Source organism: Ctenopharyngodon idella, chromosome 15, assembly GCF_019924925.1.
Source record: "Ctenopharyngodon idella isolate HZGC_01 chromosome 15, HZGC01, whole genome shotgun sequence".
In the NCBI taxonomy this organism is placed as follows: Eukaryota; Metazoa; Chordata; class Actinopteri; order Cypriniformes; family Xenocyprididae; genus Ctenopharyngodon; species Ctenopharyngodon idella.
The window spans coordinates 32,993,364-33,015,444 of record NC_067234.1 but is presented as its reverse complement, the minus strand read 5'-3'; the positions used below and the strand labels follow the sequence as shown (position 1 = coordinate 33,015,444).

Below are 22,081 nucleotides of genomic sequence, written 5' to 3'. Positions count from 1 at the left end.
ACAGTTAAAATATATCGTTCACAGGCTGTATTGTTAATCGTGAATTACTTTTAAAAGTAATTTGTCACATTAAACGTTTCTCACTTGAGTCTGTTAAAAAACCCTGAAACTTTTATTTGAAAATAATCCAACAACGCCCCCTTCTGGCTATCATTAATACTACTGTACGTTGAACAGTTTATCAAAACATTAAAAACATACGTAAATATTCCTAATGTTTATAGTAAGGAATATTTTAATAATTGCGATAGTTAATGTGATTTGGCACTGTGGTGAAGCAGTTCCTATGTAAAACACTGTCAGATTTATTACTCAAAGCACCCCTCTGAAGCTGCAATGGTTTATTCCACTGTTGTTATGACTTGGCCATCGAAAGCGGTGTTGCCAATTGGGCTACTTTAACACTGTTGCCGCGGTTTGAATCCACCCCAAAATAACTTGCGAACAAATGCGAATTTGACCAGGGGAAGCCCGCTAAAACGCGATTTTTACTGGGGGACCTCCCTGAAACGCGATTGTGCTAGTTTTGAGTAGCAATTGGGAGGGTTTTGTTGTGAAAATCTGGCAACCCTGATCGAAAGTGAAAGTTAACTTTGGTGAAACTTGGGAGTCATTTTGTAGCCTACCAAAAAAGAACTACGTCATTGTGAGGACAGAATAAAGAGTGAGTATCAAAGCTTACAAAAAAACAAAGTATCAAAGCTTACAGCATTCGTAAATATAGTATATGTTGTTACTGATAATTGCAAACTGGTGAGCCTTCACCGTACAAAATCGAGCTCTGTTACAGCTTTTGATGGACGGTAACCTTTTACTGAGGCCCATGGCAGTGACCAGTTATGGAATCATACCTAATCTTAATTTTTTGTCCATTTTAACTTTGGGTTTTTGAGTTTAAATCTGTTTATTAGCATACATAATTCCAACACTACATGTTTGTGTAGTGTGGGTTAAAATTGTGTTAGTTTGCAACAATGTTCGAACTGATTTTTTTTACCAGTATTCAAGCTGCCAACTTACTTCAAAATGCCGTATATGGAAATGCACCGCCACTTCAATAACTACATTATTAGCAACATTATTTTTTTTTCTTTTACTGTGAAACATTGGATTTTTTGTAACATTTTTTTTCTATGCTGTTGTTATTTTCTGCTTTTGTTGCTTAAGAGTAATAAAAATGACCTTTTACTTATTACACATACTAACTGAAAATAATCGTAGTATCACGTAATATCAGCAACTCATTAATACTTTACAATTCGCAACTAGATAACCGTCCAGACATGCCAGATTTTTTACAACAAAACCCGCCCAATTGCTACTCAAAACTAGCCCAATCGCGTTTCAGCGGGGTCCCCGGTAAAATCCGCGTTCTGGAGGGTCAAATCCGCGTTCACCTGGTCAGATTCGCATTTCAGGGGCTACATATCATGTTATTTTGGGGTTGCTACCACTCGACAGCGACAGTGATAAAAGTACCCCAATTCCGTGGGAAGACCGCGGACCGCAATACTGTAACCATCTTTCCAGTTGCAGAACTTTATAAATGAGGGTGCGGCTCAGACAGAGAGCGTATTATGATCCAGACATAGCCAAGGTCTTGTCAATCAATGTCTCTGCCTCGTTTTTTTCGTTACAGAAACCACCACAGGTACAGAGTTTTGCAAAGATATACAACTAATAGCAGAACTGCATAAAATCGGAAATTCTTGTCATTTATATTAGTATGTTATCCCCATATAAAAACAGATTTGAAAGCATATCTTCACACAAATAAATGTTTAAATGTTGTCTCTTGAAAGCAGAAGTGTATGTTTATTGATTCGTTTTTGCTAATGTGCTATAAGTGTCTAATTTAGGGGCATTTTTGTGTCCCTGTATGTTTGGGCCCTAAATAAATAATTAAATAAGTGTTTACAGATTGAAGTGGTTTTTAGTAGAGGTCAATTTAATGATTGAGGAGATTTCTGTTGCAGTTTGTTGTATATAATATATTTATTTAAATTTAATGTGATTTTAGAGGTGAAACCAATTGTTATATTTTAAATGTTACAATCCCCCCTTACAGTTCAGTGCAGCAGAAGAAATCATATTCACCAGAGCCCAGCTGTGTGTCAATGAGGAGTGACTGGTCTAGGGATCATCCACCACGATTAAGCTCTAAAATGAAATCATCAGACTCACCAGAGCCCAGCTGTGTGTCTACGAGGAGTGACTGGTCTAGGGAGCCACCATCACTATATATATCATCTGCACCCTGGTACAATATTTCTGCATACATATGGCATTGATATTATGTAAACACTAAGGAATAGCTGCAAACATTCACTGATGCTCAAAAAGACAAACACAAACAGCCCATTAAAGGGTTAGTTCACCCAAAAATGAAATTTCTGTCCTTAATTACTCCCCTTCATGTCGTATTAAAGCTTTAGACCTTTGTTCATCTTCGGAACACAAATTAAGATATTTTTGATGAAATCCGAGAGGTTTCTGATCCCCCCATAGACAGCAATTTAATTAACACTTTCAAGGCCCAGAAAGGTAGTAAAGACATGGTTAAAATAGTCCATGTGACTACAGTGGTTCAACCTTAATGTTATGAAGAAACGAGAATACTTTTTGTGCACCAAAACAAAACAAAAATAAGGACTTTATTAAAAAATTTCTTCTCTTCACTGTCATTCTCCTACGTGTTCACATCATAAACACAGTGCAGCGCTTCCAGGTTCTACATCAGAACGCCGACTCATTATTGCCCAGCGCTGTACACGTGAGCAGAATGCGTGTGATGCTGATGCAGGAGCCGCCCATATGGATGACACTCAGACATTCAGTAATAAAGATATTCATCCAGAAATCAGGTATTCTTATTAAAAACTTGAAATGGTACATATTCATACACCAGTAAAATATCACAGCGAAGTCAGGTACTCAATTTAATATTTGTACAGTTGTATGGTATTAAATCAATAATACAAAACTCTCTAAAACTCTGCTGTCTATAGAGGGTCAGACTCAGAGAGCTCTTGGATTTCCTCAAAAATATCTTAATTTGCATTCCAAAGATGAACGAAAGTCCTACGGGTTTGTAACGACATGAGGGTGAGTAATTAATGACAGAAATTTCATTTTTGGGTGAACTAACCCTTTAAGAGCTGGGGGGTGTAAACTTTAGAAAAGGCTTGAGATGTGTGAATTTTTTGTTTTGTTTTGTTTAAAGGTGCACTAAAGATACATACTCTTTACTTGCTTGTAGGAGGCATGAGAAAGTGTTTCTCACCCAATTGTATTATTTATCATAATTGGGTCTGTGTTGAGTATGTGGGTCACATTAAAACATTTTCTGTGATTGTTTAGTCAGCCTGACCTAAAACCAACATGGTGCAGGACATTCTGGCTGCATCCAAAATCACATATTTCTCCACTAAATAGTAGATGAAAAACATTTTTGAAATGAATTGCCAAATTCACAGTATCATAAAACTGTACGCGAAAAGTGCCCTGATGATTAACTACTGGTGAATTCTGCCCTTCAGAAGCTAAATAGTATACTTACTTATATGTTTATAAGAAAGAAAAAAAAAAAAAAAAAATAACAATTTAGCCTGATCATTGTATTCCAAAAGTCTTCAACTGTTAATGCATTGTGTTGCCTTCTTAAGCATCAGTGAGTATTTGCAGCTTTTGTAAGAGTTGTGTATGAGTCCCTCAATTGACCCTTCGGGAGTTTGATTGACAGGTGATCTAACCAATCAGAACACCGAATCCGCCATTTTGCCTGACAAAGCAGTCAGGAGTTAGAAGATCAACCTCAGTGGACTTAAACTTGAAAAATGATGTGTACTGACGTCTTTCTGCGTTTGAAACAACATTCCTTCTCATGTTCATTCATGTTTGTTTGATGCTATAAATTAACTAGTAGGAAGCGATGATCGGTTTATGAGCCGCTTGAGCTGAGGCGCTATAGCAATCTGTCACGACACATTAAAGAGCCAAAAACGTTTTTTATTGTTTGAATTTCTTAAAAAACTACACAATTTGAAAGCTGGGACTTTGTTTAATATCATAAGTAACCTGCTCTGTCTTGTCTGTTGATATCTGTTGATATCGATGTTTGATTTATTTAGAATTTCTGGAGCCAATTAGGCTCTACAGTATGAATGTTGTTTGTTTTTTTTTTTTTTTGTTTTTTTGTCGATTTACGTAATAATGTGTTATTTTAATTCTACAGTCATAAATCTAAACTTAGATCAAATCTGAAGAAGAAGTTTGAGCGTCTATATGAGGGAACAGCACAGCAGGGAAACCCAACACTCCCGAATGAGATCTACACAGAGCTCTACATCACAGAGAGTGAGAGTGGAGAGATCAGTAATGAGCATGAGGTGAGACAGATTGAGACACAATCCAGGAGAGCAGCAACAGAGGACACACCGATCCAATGCAATGACATCTTTAGACCTTTACCTGGACAAGACAAACCCATCAGAACTGTGCTGACAAAGGGAGTCGCTGGCATTGGAAAAACAGTCTCTGTGCAGAAGTTCATCCTGGACTGGGCTGAAGGGAAAGAGAATCAGGACGTCCAGCTCATATTTCCACTTCCTTTCAGAGAGATCAATTTGATGAAGGACAAAACACTCAGTCTTTCTGATCTTCTTCATGTCTTTTTCCCTGAAACAAAAGAAATGGAAATATCCAGTAATGAATATAAAGTGTTGTTCATCTTTGATGGTCTGGACGAGTGTCGTCTGTCTCTGGATTTTCAGAGCGATTTGAGGTTGTGTGATGTAAGTGAATCAGCCTCAGTGGACGTGCTGCTGATGAACCTCATTGTGGGGAATCTGCTTCCCTCTGCTCTCATCTGGATCACTTCCAGACCAGCAGCAGCTGATCTCGTCCCCTCTGAGTGTGTCCATCGGGTGACAGAGGTACGAGGCTTCAATGAGCCACAGAAGGAGGAATACTTCAGGAAGAGAATCAGTGATCAGAGTCTGGCCAATACAATCATCACACACCTGAAGTCATCAAGGAGCCTCTACATCATGTGCCACATCCCAGTGTTCTGCTGGATCTCAGCCGCTGTTCTAGAGAAGATGTTGAGTGAAGCAGAGAGTGGAGAGATTCCCAAGACTCTCACTCAAATGTACACACACTTCCTGATCCTTCAGACCAACATCAAACATGAGAAGGACTATGAGAAGAACGTGACAGATGAAGACATGATCCTCAAACTGGGGAAAGTGGCTTTTCAGCAGCTTGTGAAAGGCAATGTGATCTTCTATGAGGAAGACCTGAGAGAGTGTGGCATTGATGTGACAGAAGCATCAGTGTACTCAGGATTGTGCACTCAGATCTTCAGAGAGGAGTTTGGCTGGTATCAGGGGAAAGTCTTCTGCTTTGTTCATCTGAGCGTTCAGGAACATCTAGCAGCTCTATATGTGCACCTCTCCTGTACAAACAACAACAGAAATGTGTTTAATCAGAGTTTGCTGTATAAAGTTAAGGAAAGGTTTAAACATGTTTCATTATCTGAGCTGCATCAGAGAGCTGTGGATGAGGCTCTACAGAGTAAAAATGGACATCTGGATCTTTTCCTGCGGTTTCTTCTGGGTCTGTCAGTGGAGTCTCATCAGATTCTCCTAAAAGGACTAATGAAACAGAGAAGCAGCAGATCTGACAGCAATGAGGAAACAGTTGAGTACATCAAGATGAAGATCCGCACCATTGACTCTCCAGAGAAATCCATCAATCTGTTCCACTGTCTGAATGAACTGGGTGATCATTCACTAGTGGAGGAAATACAACAGTATCTGACATCTGGAAGAATAAAGGAAGCCAAACTCTCTTCATCTCAGTGGTCAGCTGTAGTTTTTGTGTTGTTGACATCAAAGAAGAAGCTGGACGAGTTTGATCTCACAAAGTTTATTCTAGGAAACAATGAAGCTGAAGATATGAAAGTTTTTCTGAAGCTGCTGCCTGTGATTAAAGAATCCAGATCAGTTCAGTAAGTATCTCTGAGAACAATCACTTCACTGTTAAAACATCAGGAAAATAAAAGTTCATAAATCTTCAGTGCTGCAGAAGTTGTCCAGAGTTTAGTGGTCAGTATTTTGATGTTTTCTAAACCGTCACAATGTAAAATTCCTTCAGATATTCAAACAAAGTCAGAGAATTTGACTTTCGTATGAATAAATAATTCAGGTTTACCAGTTGAATGTTCTTGCACATAAAGAAGGAATTTAAATATTTAAATATTTGTTTGTAAATAGATGACATAAAAGAAATTAAGACCAAATTGGAAAAACAGCTCATTTTATCAAGTAGCTCAAATCTCCTAAAACACATTTGATGTATGGTTAACATAGAGTCACACATTTAATTTTACTAGTCAGGTGGACAATTAAACGTTTATCTGAACTTCAAGTTTATTACAAATTCACATTTTAATTTTACGAATCACTGAGTATCTGAAACTATTGCAGGTTCTCTAGTAAAGAGCAGATGTAATGTGTAGCAGCGGCTCCACCATAACAAGAATAACAATGTACAGTGAGACATTTAAGATTATTTACAAGTCATTACTTTTACAAATAATTGGAATAGAATTTTAAGAATTAAATTTGTGTACACTGCATAATGAGTCTCTTGCATCGTGTCTTTGTTAATGAGAGGATTCGTGAGCGTGCAGAACTCAGCTCTGAACAAAAACTCCAGTGTTTTGAGCAGTGAGTGGATTCTGACTAAATGAAACACCTCTGATTGGCCATTGAGTTCAAGAGATCAAAAAATGATCTTTGATCAAACATTAATTGTCGGACCCCTGCAGTACCACTGTGGACCCCCGGTTGAAGACCCTTGGTTTAAAGTTAATAAATATAGAAATATTAATTTAATTCAATCTTAACCTTTTTGATTAGTGTGAATTTGACCATGAAACTTGGAAAATAATTTGACACTGTTAAATTATATTGGAATTGAAAGTTGTTTGATGGGTTTTTTAATAGCTATTTGATAGTGTTTAACTATTTATTATGCCATTTGATTTTCATCTCTCTACAGGTTGAGAGATTGTGGAGTCACAGATGAAGGTTGTGCTGCTCTGGCTTCAGCTCTGAGATCAAACCCCTCACACCTGAGAGATCTGAATCTGTCACTGAATAAAATAGGAAATTCAGTGAATCTGCTGTCTGATGTACTTCAGGATCCTCACTGTAAACTGGAGAGACTGTGGTAAGATCATATTTGACTCTCACACATGAATCACAATGTAAAGTATATTTAAGGTGTAAAGAGAAATGAAGAACATGCTGGATTCATTTTTTTTTTTTTTTTTTTACTGTTCATCATGTTCATCTTATTGCATTGACACTTTCTAAAGTATTGTTTTTCATTTTGTAAAATCACACACACACACACACACACGTTTTGTGCTCTCTGACATTTTATATCTCAGTTATCACACATTGATTTGTGCTTTAAATTTGTACTTTCTCTTTAATAATGGATTCACTGCTAAACTGATCTGATCTGAACTGAGAGAGTGAAGGGTGTGTCATTGTTCTCTACAGGTTGAGAGATTGTGGAGTCACAGATGAAGGTTGTGCTGCTCTGGCTTCAGCTCTGAGATCAAACCCCTCACACCTGAGAGATCTGAATCTGTCACTGAATAAAATAGGAAATTCAGTGAATCTGCTGTCTGATGTACTTCAGGATCCTCACTGTAAACTGGAGAAACTGCGGTAAGATCATATTTGACTCTCACACATGAATCACAATGTAAAGTATATTTAAGGTGTAAAGAGAAATGAAGAACATGCTGGATTCATTTTTTTTTTTTTTTTTTTTTTTACTGTTCATCATGTTCATCTTTCTGCATTGACACTTTCTAAAGTATTGTTTTTCATTTTGTAAAATCACACACACACACACACACACACACACACACACACACACACACGTTTTGTGCTCTGTGACATTTTATATCTCAGTTATCACACATATTGATTTGTGCTTTAAATTTGTACTTTCTCTTTAATAATGGATTCACTGCTAAACTGATCTGATCTGAACTGAGAGAGTGAAGAGTGTGTCATTGTTCTCTACAGGTTGTGGGATTGTGGAGTCACAGATGAAGGTTGTGCTGCTCTGGCTTCAGCTCTGAGATCAAACCCCTCACACCTGAGAGTACTGGATCTGTCTGAGAATGAAATAGGAAATTCAGTGAATCTGCTGTCTGATGTACTTCAGGATCCTCACTGTAAACTGGAGACACTGTGGTAAGATCATATTTGACTCTCACACATGAATCACAATGTAAAGTATATTTAAGGTGTAAGAGAAATGAAGAACATGCTGGATTAATTTTTTTTTTACTGTTCATCACATTCATCTTTCTGCATTGACACTTTCTAAAGTATTGTTTTTCATTTTGTAAAATCACACACACACACACACACACACACACACACAGGTTTGTTTTGCTATCAAAGTAAGGACATTCTATAGATGTAATGGTTTTTATACTGTACAAACTGTATATTCTGTCCCTCTGTCCCTCTAAACCTACCCATCCAGGGGCGGATCTAGAAAATTATTTATAGGGTGGCAAAGGGGTGGCATGAGGTCTATGAGGGGTGGCAACACCAAAGCAAGCGCACATGCATAGTTTTTAGAGATTTATGGCCTGACATACACAATTGTGTTCACAAACATTGCATTTCCACAAAGTAATCATCTATACTGTTTAAAATTAAAAATAAATAACAAGATTTCAATATCCATCATGGCACCAAGTAAAGACACTATATGAAAAACATCAACAGATTCTAAATGAGTCTGAGCTTGTATCACTAAAGGAGATGAGCAGTTTTATGGTATAAATCACATGTTAAAGTTAAAGTTAAAGAGCAACAAAAACTTGTTTTTTGCAAACAATGTTTGAGTTTCTGTTATTAACAGAGGTGGGAATGTCTGTCTGTGTTCACCCAGGACACCAAATCAACCACATACTCTAGCAAGAGAACTACTTAGCAACACTTCCAATCACCCAGAGCATCTATATTCTGGCCTAACTGACCCAACTATTTATGTTTTTTAAAGAATACTTTAAGTTGGCTTTATGACTAGCCAGCATAAATTTGTCTTTCAAACTTTTCAGTCTAGTTATTGTTTTTCTTGATTGCTAACGCACAATTCATGAAACAATTCAACATTTTCTCACAACTATAAACACAATCTCAAATACACCAACTCGTACAAACCTCAAACTTCCAGGTCAAAATAAAATGTTCTAGTCAAAAACTTATTCTTGTCTGACAAAATCAAGCTTTGGCCTCAGATGACACACAAAACTTAACAAATACACAGACTACTGCACTGCCCAGTGAACACTAGTGAGATCATATAACACTGTAACGAAAACCTCTTATTGGGATTCAGGAATTTTTTTGCAGCTCAATGTCTACTACACTATACAAAGATAAATTTACAGATGCAGATACAGTAAAATACAGCAATGAACTTTTGGAGGGATTTTTTTTTTTTTTTTTAATTTTACTATTGTACAGTGATCTTGCAGTAGATGAAAAACATTAGAAAAATATGTATGAACTTAGTATGCACCGCAATACAGTATACTGTCAATTACAGTAAAAGTAAATTCAACATTTTTCATTAGGCTACAGTATATACAGTACTATAGCAGTGTATTGGCTAATTTAATTTTTTTTAAATAAATGAATATATATTCCTGTTTGCGCACAGCTTCCCTGTCAAACAAATATATTTACTGAATAAAAAAATACTTTATATCAGTTCGAGTTCAGATGCCCTCCCTCCGCGACACCTCATTCATTCCCGCATGCACGCGCGCCCCGCCCCACCTCGTGTTTGCTGCTGGCTGATAATAACTTGTGACAACTATGATCGGGAAAAGACAACAGCTGTCTGGCGATGAGAAGCGAAAAAGAAAAAAGCCCTAGAATGCCATGCATCTCTTTCAGGTAGCCTATGTATGTTCACAAACATGTGAAAGTTTTGGCTATTTAAGGGTGAGATTATTTATACGTTTAACGCCGCGTTAATAATTTGACCACCAGCAACGCATCTGCCTGATTTGATACTAATGCAATTTGTCATATTATAATTTCAATTATTTGAATGTGCTATGCATTGCGTTTTGAACCATGGTAAAGATATCTGTAGGGCTGTCAGTACCGGAAGAGGATCATTCCATGGACGCGAATGCATGAACTGCATTATTAGACAGTTCCCTTTCGTGGGAACTATCGACGCTACGTCGAATGACGTGATGAGAACCCATCACGTCATTCGACGTAGCGTCTCGTTCCCTTACTCAGGGAACAAGGGTTACACCAGTAACCCGAGACGTTCCCTTTCGTGGGAACTATCGACGCTACGTCGAATGACGTGATGGGTTCCCATCACGTCATTCGACGTAGCGTCTCGTTCCCTTACTCAGGGAACAAGGGTTACACCAGTAACCCGAGACGTTTTCTAAGCATGCACGATTTATTAACACCATTTAAAAATCATAATACAACATTGCGTAATGCTATCATTCCTAAATCTACGCTTAGTTACACAGGAATACGTTACATCAATAAAAGTTTAAACCCTCGCTCTGAGTGTGCATGTTTGATGTCCACATATTCTTGTTGAAGAAATTACAGTGGCTGTAGCATTTCTATAATAAAGTGGCCGAATATTATTATTATTATTTAACTAATGTTATATTTTTAATTATGCTGGTTGGCCAAAAACAAGGATTTGATCGTGCTGTGTAACAACAACAATCACCAGGCTTTTGGCGCCCTCTGCAGGCATTTGTTATAATACATATTATGTACTTACAACATTTCAGGGGGAAAAAAACTCTTGGGCCCAGTTTCACAGACAGGGCTTAGCCTAAGCCAGGATTAGACCTTAGTTCAATTAGGATATTTAAGTAGCTTTTATGAACATACACTAGAAAAATAATTACTGGTGTGCATCTTGAGACAAAACAGTGGCTCTGACATAATTTAAGATCTGTCAGTGCAAGTTACTTTCAGTTAAAACAGCTCACACATGCATTTTAGTCTAGGACTAGCTTAAGCTTTGTCTGTGAAACCGGGGGTCAATGTGTTCAAATATGCAGATTAGCTTGTTTTGTGTTACATCCACGCCTTCCCGGACTCCAGTTCCCAGAATCCTCCTGTTCTCCTCACCTGTCTTCACTTCCCTCATCAGTCTTCCCGCCATTTTACCCGGATTCCCTGCACCTGTTGTCCTCGTCAGCACTCCCTTTAAGTTGGACTCACTCCCTGCACTCCTGGTCTGTTATATTGTTTGCTACATGTGTGTAAAGCTGTCGTTCTGACCTTCTATATGATTAAAGCCCTTATATTGTGGATTTCCATATTTCGCCTCATCTATACAGCATACACCGTAACAGAATAACAGACCAACCGCTGGAAATCTACATTTCAAGATGGGCTTATTCTTCATCTCCGAGATCCCTGTGTCTCCCGTGCCTCCAAAGCCAGCTACAGCGTCGGATCGCCTTTGTGGGTGCCGGCAGGACGGTCGCTCGCTGGAGAGGTATGTGGAGGAGTTTGTCGAGCTTGCTTATTTGGCGAATTGGCCAGATGCCTGTTTGAACGCCTGTTTTCTGGCGGGGCTGGACGAGGACACGATCCGTTTTAAAGAACCTGCCTGCTATTTTTCCCTAGTTGAAGCAATTAATCTGATTTTGTTCCTAAATTGTTCTGATTTTGTCATTGAGGAGGTTCTTGATAAGTCGTGTGATCCTCGTCCAGTTTCCTCAGAAACACCGGCGGCCTGGCCAGTTCGCCAATTGCCGCTTCCCTCCGCCTGCCCCTCCAGTGAGCATTCCCCTGGTGTCCTGCCGGACGCAAAACCCCAGAGGGCCGAAGAAAGATCCTCTGCTGGGCCTAAACGGCCGAGAAGGAAAAGAAAGAAGGCCGTTATACAACCCCAGTCTCCTGAGTTTTCTGCCTCCGTGCAGCCCCAATCTCCTGAGTTTTCTAACGCCAAGCAGCCCAAAACGCCAATAATTGTGGAAGAAGAATGGTTGATAGACTTTTGGACTGAAATTACTCCAAGTCCCCTTTTCCACACTCCATACTTCCACAAGCTCGATCCATGTTCCCACGAGTCCGCCCCCAGCTTAAGACCCCATGTTGGCCAAGGACCTGGTACCACCCTGGAGACCTCAGCATCCGCCTGCACCCCCCGCACCTGCCTGTAGGTCTCCAGGGCGCCCACCCCCCCTCCCCGTTGTTTCATCTGAGGCGTGAGGATCACGCCTTCCGGGGAGGGGGAGGTAATGTTACATCCACGCCTTCCCGGACTCCAGTTCCCAGAATCCTCCTGTTCTCCTCACCTGTCTTCACTTCCCTCATCAGTCTTCCCGCCATTTTACCCGGATTCCCTGCACCTGTTGTCCTCGTCAGCACTCCCTTTAAGTTGGACTCACTCCCTGCACTCCTGGTCCGTTATATTGTTTGCTACATGTGTGTAAAGCTGTCGTTCTGACCTTTTATATGATTAAAGCCCTTATATTGTGGGTTTCCATATTTCGCCTCATCTATACAGCATACACCGTAACATTTTGGTTCATTTAGAAGAAATCTGCAGATGCAAACAGATGGAGGGTAGTAGGCTTAAAACAAACACCATCTAAATGTGTATTTTGGAAGTTTTCTTTCCATTAGAGTAAAAGAAAACTTGGAAGCAAAAATAGACAAATCTTAAAATTGTCCACAACATGAAAGAAGTATTCCAATAACACCAAAAGAATTAAAACGATTTATTGATTTGTGCAAAATAAATTATTAGTGAAACTATGTCCTTCTCCTTCTGCAGTTATTATTCTAAATATATATAGCTACTTGAGAATAGTATTGTAGAAAACACACTGTGGCATAGTTTCCTTTGCTGTTGCCTGCTCTTGTGATAAACCTAGTGAACACTAAAGAAGATCATGATCTCTGTGTGAACTGATTATTCTGTAGAAATCTGTGGAGTATGAAACAATTGCGTGAGTGTGAGGGAATTAAAATAAATTGGTAAGGAAGTCAGAGTTGTGTTAATATATTTAACATTTTGTTTATTTATTTTTTTAAATAAATATGAGAAGTGCCCTTTTTCCGCTTGAGCCCCTGCCCTCCAAAATGTCTGTGCACGTCCCTGCAGTTTACTGTACATAGAAGAGTGAAATTTCCCTCATCTAAAGTACTGGTACTGTGTGAGTTTAAAACCCCTGTAAATGATGCTTTCAGCTCTCTCTCAGATTTTAACTGGTGTGTCATCAGTTTTGCTACCTAATGTTGTCATTGTTAAACGTTTTGAGAAGTGTGTCTTTGTTTTGAGAACTGAACGACTGATTTGGGAAACTGGGCCAACTGAATCACGTATAATGTGTTAGCAATCGAGAAAAGCTAAAATACGTTTAGATTCTTACCTAACCCTGCTATTATTTTCTGTGATCGGGATCTTCTTCTTGATTTCATGTTATTGTTTCGTCGGATGGCAAAAAGACCTTTATCCATGATGAAAGTGGAGCGGGCGGTCGGAGAATCAGCCAAACAATTACGAAAATTAATCTCAGACATATTCCGATGGGATTACATTTCTCACAGGACTTCTGAGTTAGTCAAGAAGCAGTAATTTTCCGATTCACGAACAAATGGAAAAATATTTCGTAAGTGAACTTGGCTGTGCTGTGTGTTTTTGACTCCCAAAGAACCGGTTCATAAGAGTCATTTGTTAATGAAGCTGACTACACTGGGCGCGCTGCGTGCAACCATCATGCTCAGTTTATTGAAAGACGTGTTTTCTTGCCATTATTTTGCGTTACGCTGTCTTTTTTAGGTCATCACATTGAAGCGCCGCTGCTGAAAAGCAGTACTTGAAACACTGCTTACATTTATATTTTATCTACAGAATTATCACAGAAGATCTGCCCCTGTACCCCTCTGTTATGGTGTATGCTGTATTGATGAGGCGAAATACGGAAATCCACAATATCAGGGCTTTAATATCATCGAAGGACAGAACGACAGCTTTACACACATGTAGCAAACAATATAACGGACCAGGAGTGCAGGGAGTGAGTCCAACTTAAAGGGAGTGCTGACGAGGACAACAGGTGCTGGGAATCCGGGGAGATGGCGGGAAGACTGATGAGGGAAGTGCAAACAGGAGTGCGGAACAGGAGGATTCTGGGAAACGGAGTCCGGGAAGGCGTGGATGTGGAGGTCTCCAGGGCGGGTCCGGAGCCAGGGAAGGCCACGGCGGGTCAGGAGCCTTGGCAGGCCACGGAGGGTCAGGAGCCTCGGCAGGCCACGGCGGGTCAGGAGCCTCGGCAGGCCACGGCGGGTCAGGAGCCTCGGCAGGCCACGGCGGGTCAGGAGCCTCGGCAGGCCACGGAGGGTCTCCTAGCCCACCCCCATCTTTCCCACCCACAGATACCCTTCCCCCCCCAAAAAAATATTTTGGGAGACTCAGGGGTTCAAAGGGCTCGTGGGCTACTGGAGTGGGTCCAGCGGCGGTTGGGGTGGGCTCGGCGGCGGCTGGAGTCGGAGCGGGCTCGGCGGCGGCGGCGGCGGCTGCTGGAGCGGCTGGCACGGCGGCTGCTGGAGCGGCTGGCACGGCGGCTGCTGGAGCGGCTGGCACGGCGGCTGCTGGAGCGGCTGGCACGGCGGCGGCGGCGGCTGGAGCGGGCTCGGCGGACCCTTGAGCGGGCTCGGTGAGGGCTGGCACATGGAAGGCTGAAACAAGGTCGAGGAGACTGGGAGCTGGTTCAGCCCAAAAGTCTATTAACCAGTCCTCCGTGTCCAGGACTGGCATCTTGGGCTGCACGGTGACAGACAACTCAGGAGACTCGGGCTGCACTGAGGCATTAAACTCAGGAGTCTGGGGCTGCATGGAGACAGCCAACTCAGGAAACTGGGGCTGCATGGAGGCAGAAAACTCAGAAGACTTGGGTTGTTTGGTGGCCCTTTTCTTCTTTCTTTGCAGTTTCGGCCCAGTTGAGGATATTTCATCGCCCATCCGGGGTTTTGGGTCCGGCAGGACACCAGGGGAATGCTCACTGGAGGGGCAGGCGGAGGGAAGCGGCAATTGGCGAACTGGCCAGGCCGCCGGTGTTTCTGAGGAAACTGGACGAGGATCACACGACTTATCAAGAACCTCCTCAATGACAAAATCAGAACAATTTAGGAACAAAATCAGATTAATTGCTTCAACTAGGGAAAAATAGCAGGCAGGTTCTTTAAAACGGATCGTGTCCTCGTCCAGCCCCGCCAGAAAACAGGCGTTCAAACAGGCATCTGGCCAATTCGCCAAATAAGCAAGCTCGACAAACTCCTCCACATACCTCTCCAGCGAGCGACCGTCCTGCCGGCACCCACAAAGGCGATCCGACGCTGTAGCTGGCTTTGGAGGCACGGGAGACACAGGGATCTCGGAGATGAAGAATAAGCCCATCTTGAAAAGTAGACTTCCAGCGGTTGGGTCCGTTATTCTGTTACGGTGTATGCTGTATTGATGAGGCGAAATACGGAAATCCACAATATCAGGGCTTTAATATCATCGAAGGACAGAACGACAGCTTTACACACATGTAGCAAACAATATAACGGACCAGGAGTGCAGGGAGTGAGTCCAACTTAAAGGGAGTGCTGACAAGGACAACAGGTGCTGGGAATCCGGGGAGATGGCGGGAAGACTGATGAGGGAAGTGCAAACAGGAGTGCGGAACAGGAGGATTCTGGGAAACGGAGTCCGGGAAGGCGTGGATGTGACACCCTCACAGAAAACTTTCTGCATTTTTACATTTTTAATAAAACATTGTTTAGTATGTTTTTAAGGTACCCTAGAACACTATTTCACAAGATGTAATATAAGTCTCTGGTGTCCCCAGAATGTGTCTGTGAAGTTTCAGCTCAAAATACCCCACAGATCATTTATTATACCATGTTTTAACTGCCTATTTTGGGGTGGAATTAAAAATGCTCTGATTTGGGGTGTGTACACCTTTAAACGTTTGTGCTCCCCGCCCCCAAACTCGCGACTCCAATAAACATTGTATAAACAATACTGAAGTTCACAATATAACTCTCAAAATGGATCTTTACAAACTGTTGGTGATGCAGCATAGCAGATCACGTAAGTATGGCATATTGTGGATGTTTACATTTGATTCTGAATGAGTTTGATAATGCTGCGTGGCTAAAGCTACACTGTTGGAGAGATTTATAATGAATGAAGATGCGTTTATGAATTATACAGACTACAAGCGTTTTCGGGTTAAAAATGAAAATAACGACATGGCTCTGGTCTCTGTGAATACAGTAAGAAACAATGGTAACTTTAACCACATTTAACAGTACATTAGCAACATGCTAATGAAACATTTAGAAAGACAATTTACAAATATCACTAAATATATCATGATATCATGGATCATAAACAGTTATTATCGATCCATCTGCCATTTTAGCTATTGTCATTGCTTGATGGCTTCACAAAACCTGCAGAATGTCTGATGATTCGGCTGTGCAGCTCCAGACGTTAATACTGGCTTGAACATGGGCTGGTATATGCAAATCTTGGGGGCGTACATATTAATGATCCCGACTGTTGCGTCACAGTCGGTGTTATGTTGAGATTCGCCTGTTTTTCCGTGGTGTTTTTCACGCACGAGATTTACATATGAAGGAGGAAACAATGGTGTTTGAGGCTCACTGTATGTCATTTCCATGTACAGAACGCTTATTATTCAACTATGCCAAGGTAAATTCAATTTTCAATTCTAGGGCACCTTTAAAGCTATTTTAAATATGAGGACTCATGAAATGTCCTCATATTGCATGTTTACGTCGTAATACCCGTAATACCCATGTCATTATACAAAAACGCTCGCACACACACACACACACACACACAAACACACACACACACACACACACACACACACACACACACACACACACACACACATATCATGTTTTGTGCTCTGTGACATTTTATATCTCAATTATCACACATATTGATTTGTGCTTTAAGTTTGTACTTTCTCTTTAATAATGGATTCACTGCTAAACTGATCTGATCTGAACTGAGAGAGTGAAGAGTGTGTCATTGTTCTCTACAGGTTGTATAATTGTGGAGTCACAGATGAAGGTTGTGCTGCTCTGACTTCAGCTCTGAGATCAAACCCCTCACACCTGAGAAAACTGAATCTGACTCGGAATAAAATAGGATATTCAGGACGTAAACTGCTCTCTGCTCTAAAGAATTCCCCACATTATAAACTAGAGACACTGCGGTAAGTAATAATTTCAAATATTCACGTTTTCATATAGCTGAACATTTATATATTTATATGCATATTTGGACTTTATATTAGGTGTCTTTAACAACTATGTACTAACATTTAAATTAATAATTTAGTACAATGCAATGTTTTTACACTGTACTTATATTTTAAAAAATACCTGCATTTAATTACATCTGTAAATAATTTCTGTAATTACATTTATAATTACACTGTTGACCGTTCCCTTACACCTTAACCCACCCTTAAACCTACCCATACCTTACCCATATTCAACCTCAATAGCAGCAAAAGTGTTTTGCAATACAATATGAACACAATAAGTACATTGTAATTATTTTTTGATGTAAGTACATAGTAGTTAAGGACACCTAATATAAAGTGGGACCGCATATTTCTTCATAAACAATGTACTGTATAAGAGTATCCAATTCATCTTCAGTTTAGTCTCTATACTGTAAATTGTGTTTATTTCTGCCAATTTTGATTAAACTGATCTGATGTTTTCAGTAGAAATGTGCCACAGTTTTTGCCACTGAAAATCCCAGCTGATGGGAATATTTTTTCAGTTGATGACACGTGCATTCGTTCTGTATGATGCGTGATCACATGATCATGAGAAATCCAGATGGATTGTGATCATGACTTCACAACATCCTCATTGAAGAATTGAGATATTAGTGTATTGCAAATAAATACAAATATAAATATGATCACAAACTCATTTTAAATTTGCTTTTCCTAATTGAGTGAAAACAATGTGATAATTCAAATATTATATCACATATTTCCAAGGTATTGTCTGACTAATAAAGATCATTTTCTGATCTTGAAAAAGATTGCACAAATGCACTTGTTAGATCCACACATTATACAGTCAGTGACAGACTGACACAGTATCTCATGAAATATATTTTAGTATAGATGTGATTGTATTTTATAAAACAATTATTGTTTTCTGCATATTGTAATAGTGAGTGTCCAAAAAAAGAGATAAAAAGCAAGAAGACTTTTTGAAAGTTGTTTCAACCATTGATCAACACTGACATTTAATTGCAGTTTTTTTTAAATACACATTTTATTGGAGTCTACATTATTATTGTACATTAACTTATACTGTATATACTATATATAATATTAGTTAGAACTGGTAGTATTGTTGTGTATATGTTGGCATGTATTGTTTTTAGCTTGTTCTGGTCTGCTTTGTTCATAATTTTTTGTTTCAGTCAATAAATTTCTTTTTTGTGCGATAAAAATCATTTTCAGCTCTTACAGTTTGATTTTGCATATTTGATAAACAGAGAGATTTGGCTTGTTTATAATTGATCTGTATTAAAATAGTTTTAGACTTTTATTATTTCAAATGAATGTCTGATTTTACATAATTGACTGTTTTATTTTTGAATTTACAGGTTATGAGGAAATCCCCATTTCCATTCAAATATCCGCTCTGAGTCCGGCTCCACACACTCTCCTCACCGACACTCTCTTCTTTCTCCACTCTAACTTGAGAAATTCAGCACAGTGTTTATAAACTCCTCTGAGCTGAATCACGCAGCAGAAACCACAGGATCCTGAAGCAGAGAGCTCAGAGAGCTGACAGAGAGCACACCGTTTGTGTATCTTGTCATACTGAATAAAGACTGATAGATTAATAATTATAGCTTTTTTAAGACAGGGTTTCATAAATGTTAATGATGACTGTACAGTATGTGAGTTATACACTAACTCTGTTAACTTGTATTTATGTATATATAAAATACTGTATAACTGTATAAATAACATACATTTCTGACTGGACTCTATTAAAGTCTCTCACTCACATAAAATGACACTATTGTCACTTTAAAACTACTTTACAGCACAATTCGAATTTGTCTCATTGATGAAGTTTGCATAATTGTTTCTGTTTTCCTATATATTTCTGTGAAGATACTTTGAAACAATCTGTATTATATACAGTATAAAGTGCTTTATAAATAAAAGTGACTGTGGTACCACTTTGTTACTCCAGTAACTTCTCAGAAATGGCCAAGATGTCACTGCTAGTACTAATGTGATGTTGATGAAGCTCTAGTGTAAATGGAGATGAGAATATAGTAGTGCTGTAATCATGAAGTGTCTTTTCAAAGCTGTTGTGTAAGAAACTCCATTTCCATGTCAAATAATGTTTATCATTGGTTTTTAAATGTAAACTGCAGACCTTGTACAACTAAGCAGCATTTTATTTCACCTTCAGGTGTCTTTAAAAATCACATTTTGTGTCGTCATCTAGTCTGATTTGTCATTAGTATTACAAGAAATCAGTGTTATTCATATGTAAGCACATAACAGTCTTTAGGTCAGTAGAAATGATGATCAGCTCGTATTGAACACAGAGATCAACCCCAACACACATCCATAAACTGCTCATATTAAAGTGTGAATGATGGGTTGATTTAAACTGCTGACGTCATTATGTTTCTAAAAACTGCCTTATTGAGACGTCTTTCCATATGAACTTATTGTTGTTTCTTGCTGTGTTTACATGTATTACAGGACTGTGCTTCATAATAATAGTGCTTGAAGATGTTTTGTAGACTGAAATAAATGGTGTAGAAACAATTTTCACTCAGAAATTGCTGGTGAATTTCTCAAACACTTACAAAGAAACGGCAAGTAACATTGAATTAAATGTGAAATTTTGAACTATAAAAACTGAAATAACATTGTCTTGTAAAATGTGCTCTAATAATCTTTGTTTTATTTTTTACAGTGTATTGTATTTACAGTGTACTGACTAACAGTAAAAATTCAGACATTTGCATTATAGATATTAAAGTAAGAATTAATACAACACTGTTAAAATTATACAGTAATGAATCATTTCTGGTTTAATCATATTCAGTTGTGCTAAAAATGTAATCGACACCCTGACTGATGATGTCAAAGATGAACATTTCAAAGTTTAAAGCATTTTAACACTATTCTCACTGGAGGTGATAAAGACACACAAAGCCTGTTACTGACAAATATGACAAAGATTGGTTAGTGTGAATGATGCCTCGATCCAAAAAGCTTTAAACATTTACATTAACTAACATTAACAAAGACTAATAAAATATATTGTTCATTGTTAGTTCTTGTTAATTAATGCATTAACTAATGTTAACAAATCAAACCTTATTGTAGTGTTACAAAGACATTTCAACAACAAATGATAGAACTAAAATTATCATTTAAAAATTAAACAGAAGTATAATTGTAATATATAATAATAATAAATAGGAAATGTATCAACTTAACACTCTTGAAAAGAACAGTTTACTTTTCAGTGCCATTATTTCATTGAATTATAACAAAAAAGACTCCATGTCTTCCCTAAATAAAAAAAAAATTTAAAAAAAGATTTTTGGAGGGACTTTTCCTCGTCCTCCTCTTCCATTCTGAGGAACAGAAGATCTTCCACAGGCCCCTGAACACGTCTGTTGAGTGAATCCATTTCACAGCCAATTCCATGTGTCTGATTATTGGAAGTTCCTTCATTAGAAAATGGCACAGAATAATTCAGTTTTAGTATTTCATATAAATGTAATATTTGCAACAACACATATATACTGATAAATACATCAGTGCTGGAGCTTGTTCTTCGAGTCTTCTTGGTTACAACTTGTTGGTCGTGTGTTTTGGAGGTTTTCTGTCCTGTAACATTCATGTTTTGGTTGATTTAGTATTGTCGGGATAGGGTGTGATGTAGTGTGAGCTGGAGGAAATAAGGAGAGAAAACTCCAAAGTTAGAGAATTAGTGACCACCATCTCCTTATATTTGGAAAATCATGCTTTGAGACAGAAATATAGAGAAAACTTAAAATATAAACTGCAACAACAGCATGAAATCCATCCAATTACTTGAGCTGGTAATTACTAGATTTAAAATCAAAGGAAGCTCCAAACACAATGTGTAGAGCTACTGAAAAACAATTTTTTTTAAAAAATCAAAACTTAGTTAAAATGAGGCACTTTTTTTCTTTTACTCAGACATATAATAATATAAATATAACAGAATTATGAAAAAACATCATCTACAGTCAAAACAAAATGTAATGACACCTTAAACATCTATCTATCTATCTATCTATCTATCTATCTGTGTATGTGAATATATACAGTACTGTGAAAAAGTCTTAGACACATTAGTATTTTCACAAAGAAAAAAAAAAAATGGTTATTTATATCTTTTGTTGTAGTTTCAGTAGGAAATATCAGTTTACATTTGTCATTAATTGTAATAATCCAGTGAGATTTTTGAATACACAAGGAGTCTGACAACAGCCGGTATGATCCACACAGAGATCTGATCTCTCCATCATCGAGTCTGTCTGTGATTACATGAAGAAACAGAAAAAACTGAGACAGATTAAATCCACAAGAACTGCAGCAACATCTCCAAGATGATTGAAGAAACCTTCCTGTAAAGATACAGTTCTGCAGTTCTGTGAAAAAATGCTGTAAAGTGAGGATGCTTTCAAAAATAATGTCATAAACAGATTGTATTTGTTAATTAAATTCTATCAAATCAATATTTGGTGTGACCACCCTTTGTGTTTAAAACAGTTTTTGTCCTGTACACTTGCAGTTTTTCAGGTAGATTTGACTGTGGGGTTTTAGTGAGCATCAGCTGAAGGGAAATTAAAGGTAGATTACTGTACATCTTCATGACTGTGACCA

At 38.6% G+C, this 22,081-nt stretch overlaps 2 protein-coding genes and 1 long non-coding RNA gene across 5 annotated transcripts in view; 1 reads left to right on the top strand and 2 right to left on the bottom strand.

Moving 5' to 3' along the window:
- Positions 1 to 1,362: 1,362 nt before the first annotated feature.
- Positions 1,363 to 19,978, top strand: LOC127495900 (NLR family CARD domain-containing protein 3-like). 3 transcript variants are annotated; one of them, XM_051863335.1, is made up of 8 exons: positions 1,368 to 1,651; positions 2,069 to 2,260; positions 4,235 to 6,010; positions 7,066 to 7,236; positions 7,575 to 7,745; positions 8,112 to 8,282; positions 17,189 to 17,362; positions 18,787 to 19,978. In XM_051863335.1, the coding sequence occupies exons 1-8, from the start codon at positions 1,611 to 1,613 to the stop codon at positions 18,791 to 18,793; spliced, it is 2,703 nt and encodes a 900-aa protein (XP_051719295.1). In that variant the 5' UTR covers positions 1,368 to 1,610; the 3' UTR covers positions 18,794 to 19,978. The 3 variants fall into 3 exon arrangements, with proteins under 3 accessions (XP_051719296.1, XP_051719297.1, XP_051719295.1); XM_051863336.1 differs by lacking the exon at positions 8,112 to 8,282 and having other exon boundaries at positions 1,363 to 1,651; XM_051863337.1 differs by lacking the exons at positions 17,189 to 17,362; positions 18,787 to 19,978 and adding an exon at positions 13,975 to 13,993 and having other exon boundaries at positions 1,363 to 1,651.
- The window catches only part of LOC127495937 (uncharacterized), a 236,098-nt gene continuing 218,723 nt past the window's right edge, over positions 4,707 to 22,081 (bottom strand). The window contains exon 4 of the long non-coding RNA XR_007925212.1: positions 4,707 to 4,832. This is a non-coding gene — a long non-coding RNA (uncharacterized LOC127495937). The remainder of the gene's footprint in view (positions 4,833 to 22,081) is intronic.
- Positions 14,005 to 22,081, bottom strand: part of LOC127495915 (uncharacterized) — a 105,027-nt gene continuing 96,950 nt past the window's right edge. Inside the window, exon 2 of the mRNA XM_051863379.1 lies at positions 14,005 to 16,068. Within this exon, the coding sequence (XP_051719339.1) occupies positions 14,152 to 15,519 (1,368 nt within the window). The 5' untranslated portion in view covers positions 15,520 to 16,068 and the 3' untranslated portion in view covers positions 14,005 to 14,151. The remainder of the gene's footprint in view (positions 16,069 to 22,081) is intronic.

Bases quoted from the DNA above. Each gene is read 5' to 3' on its own strand.
- LOC127495900 (XM_051863335.1), top strand. From the start codon at position 1,611: ATGTCTCTGCCTCGTTTTTTTCGTTACAGAAACCACCACAG. The intron at 1,652-2,068 runs GTACAGAGTTTT...CCCCCCTTACAG, and splicing joins CGTTACAGAAACCACCACAG to TTCAGTGCAGCAGAAGAAAT. The intron at 7,237-7,574 runs GTAAGATCATAT...TGTTCTCTACAG, and splicing joins TGTAAACTGGAGAGACTGTG to GTTGAGAGATTGTGGAGTCA.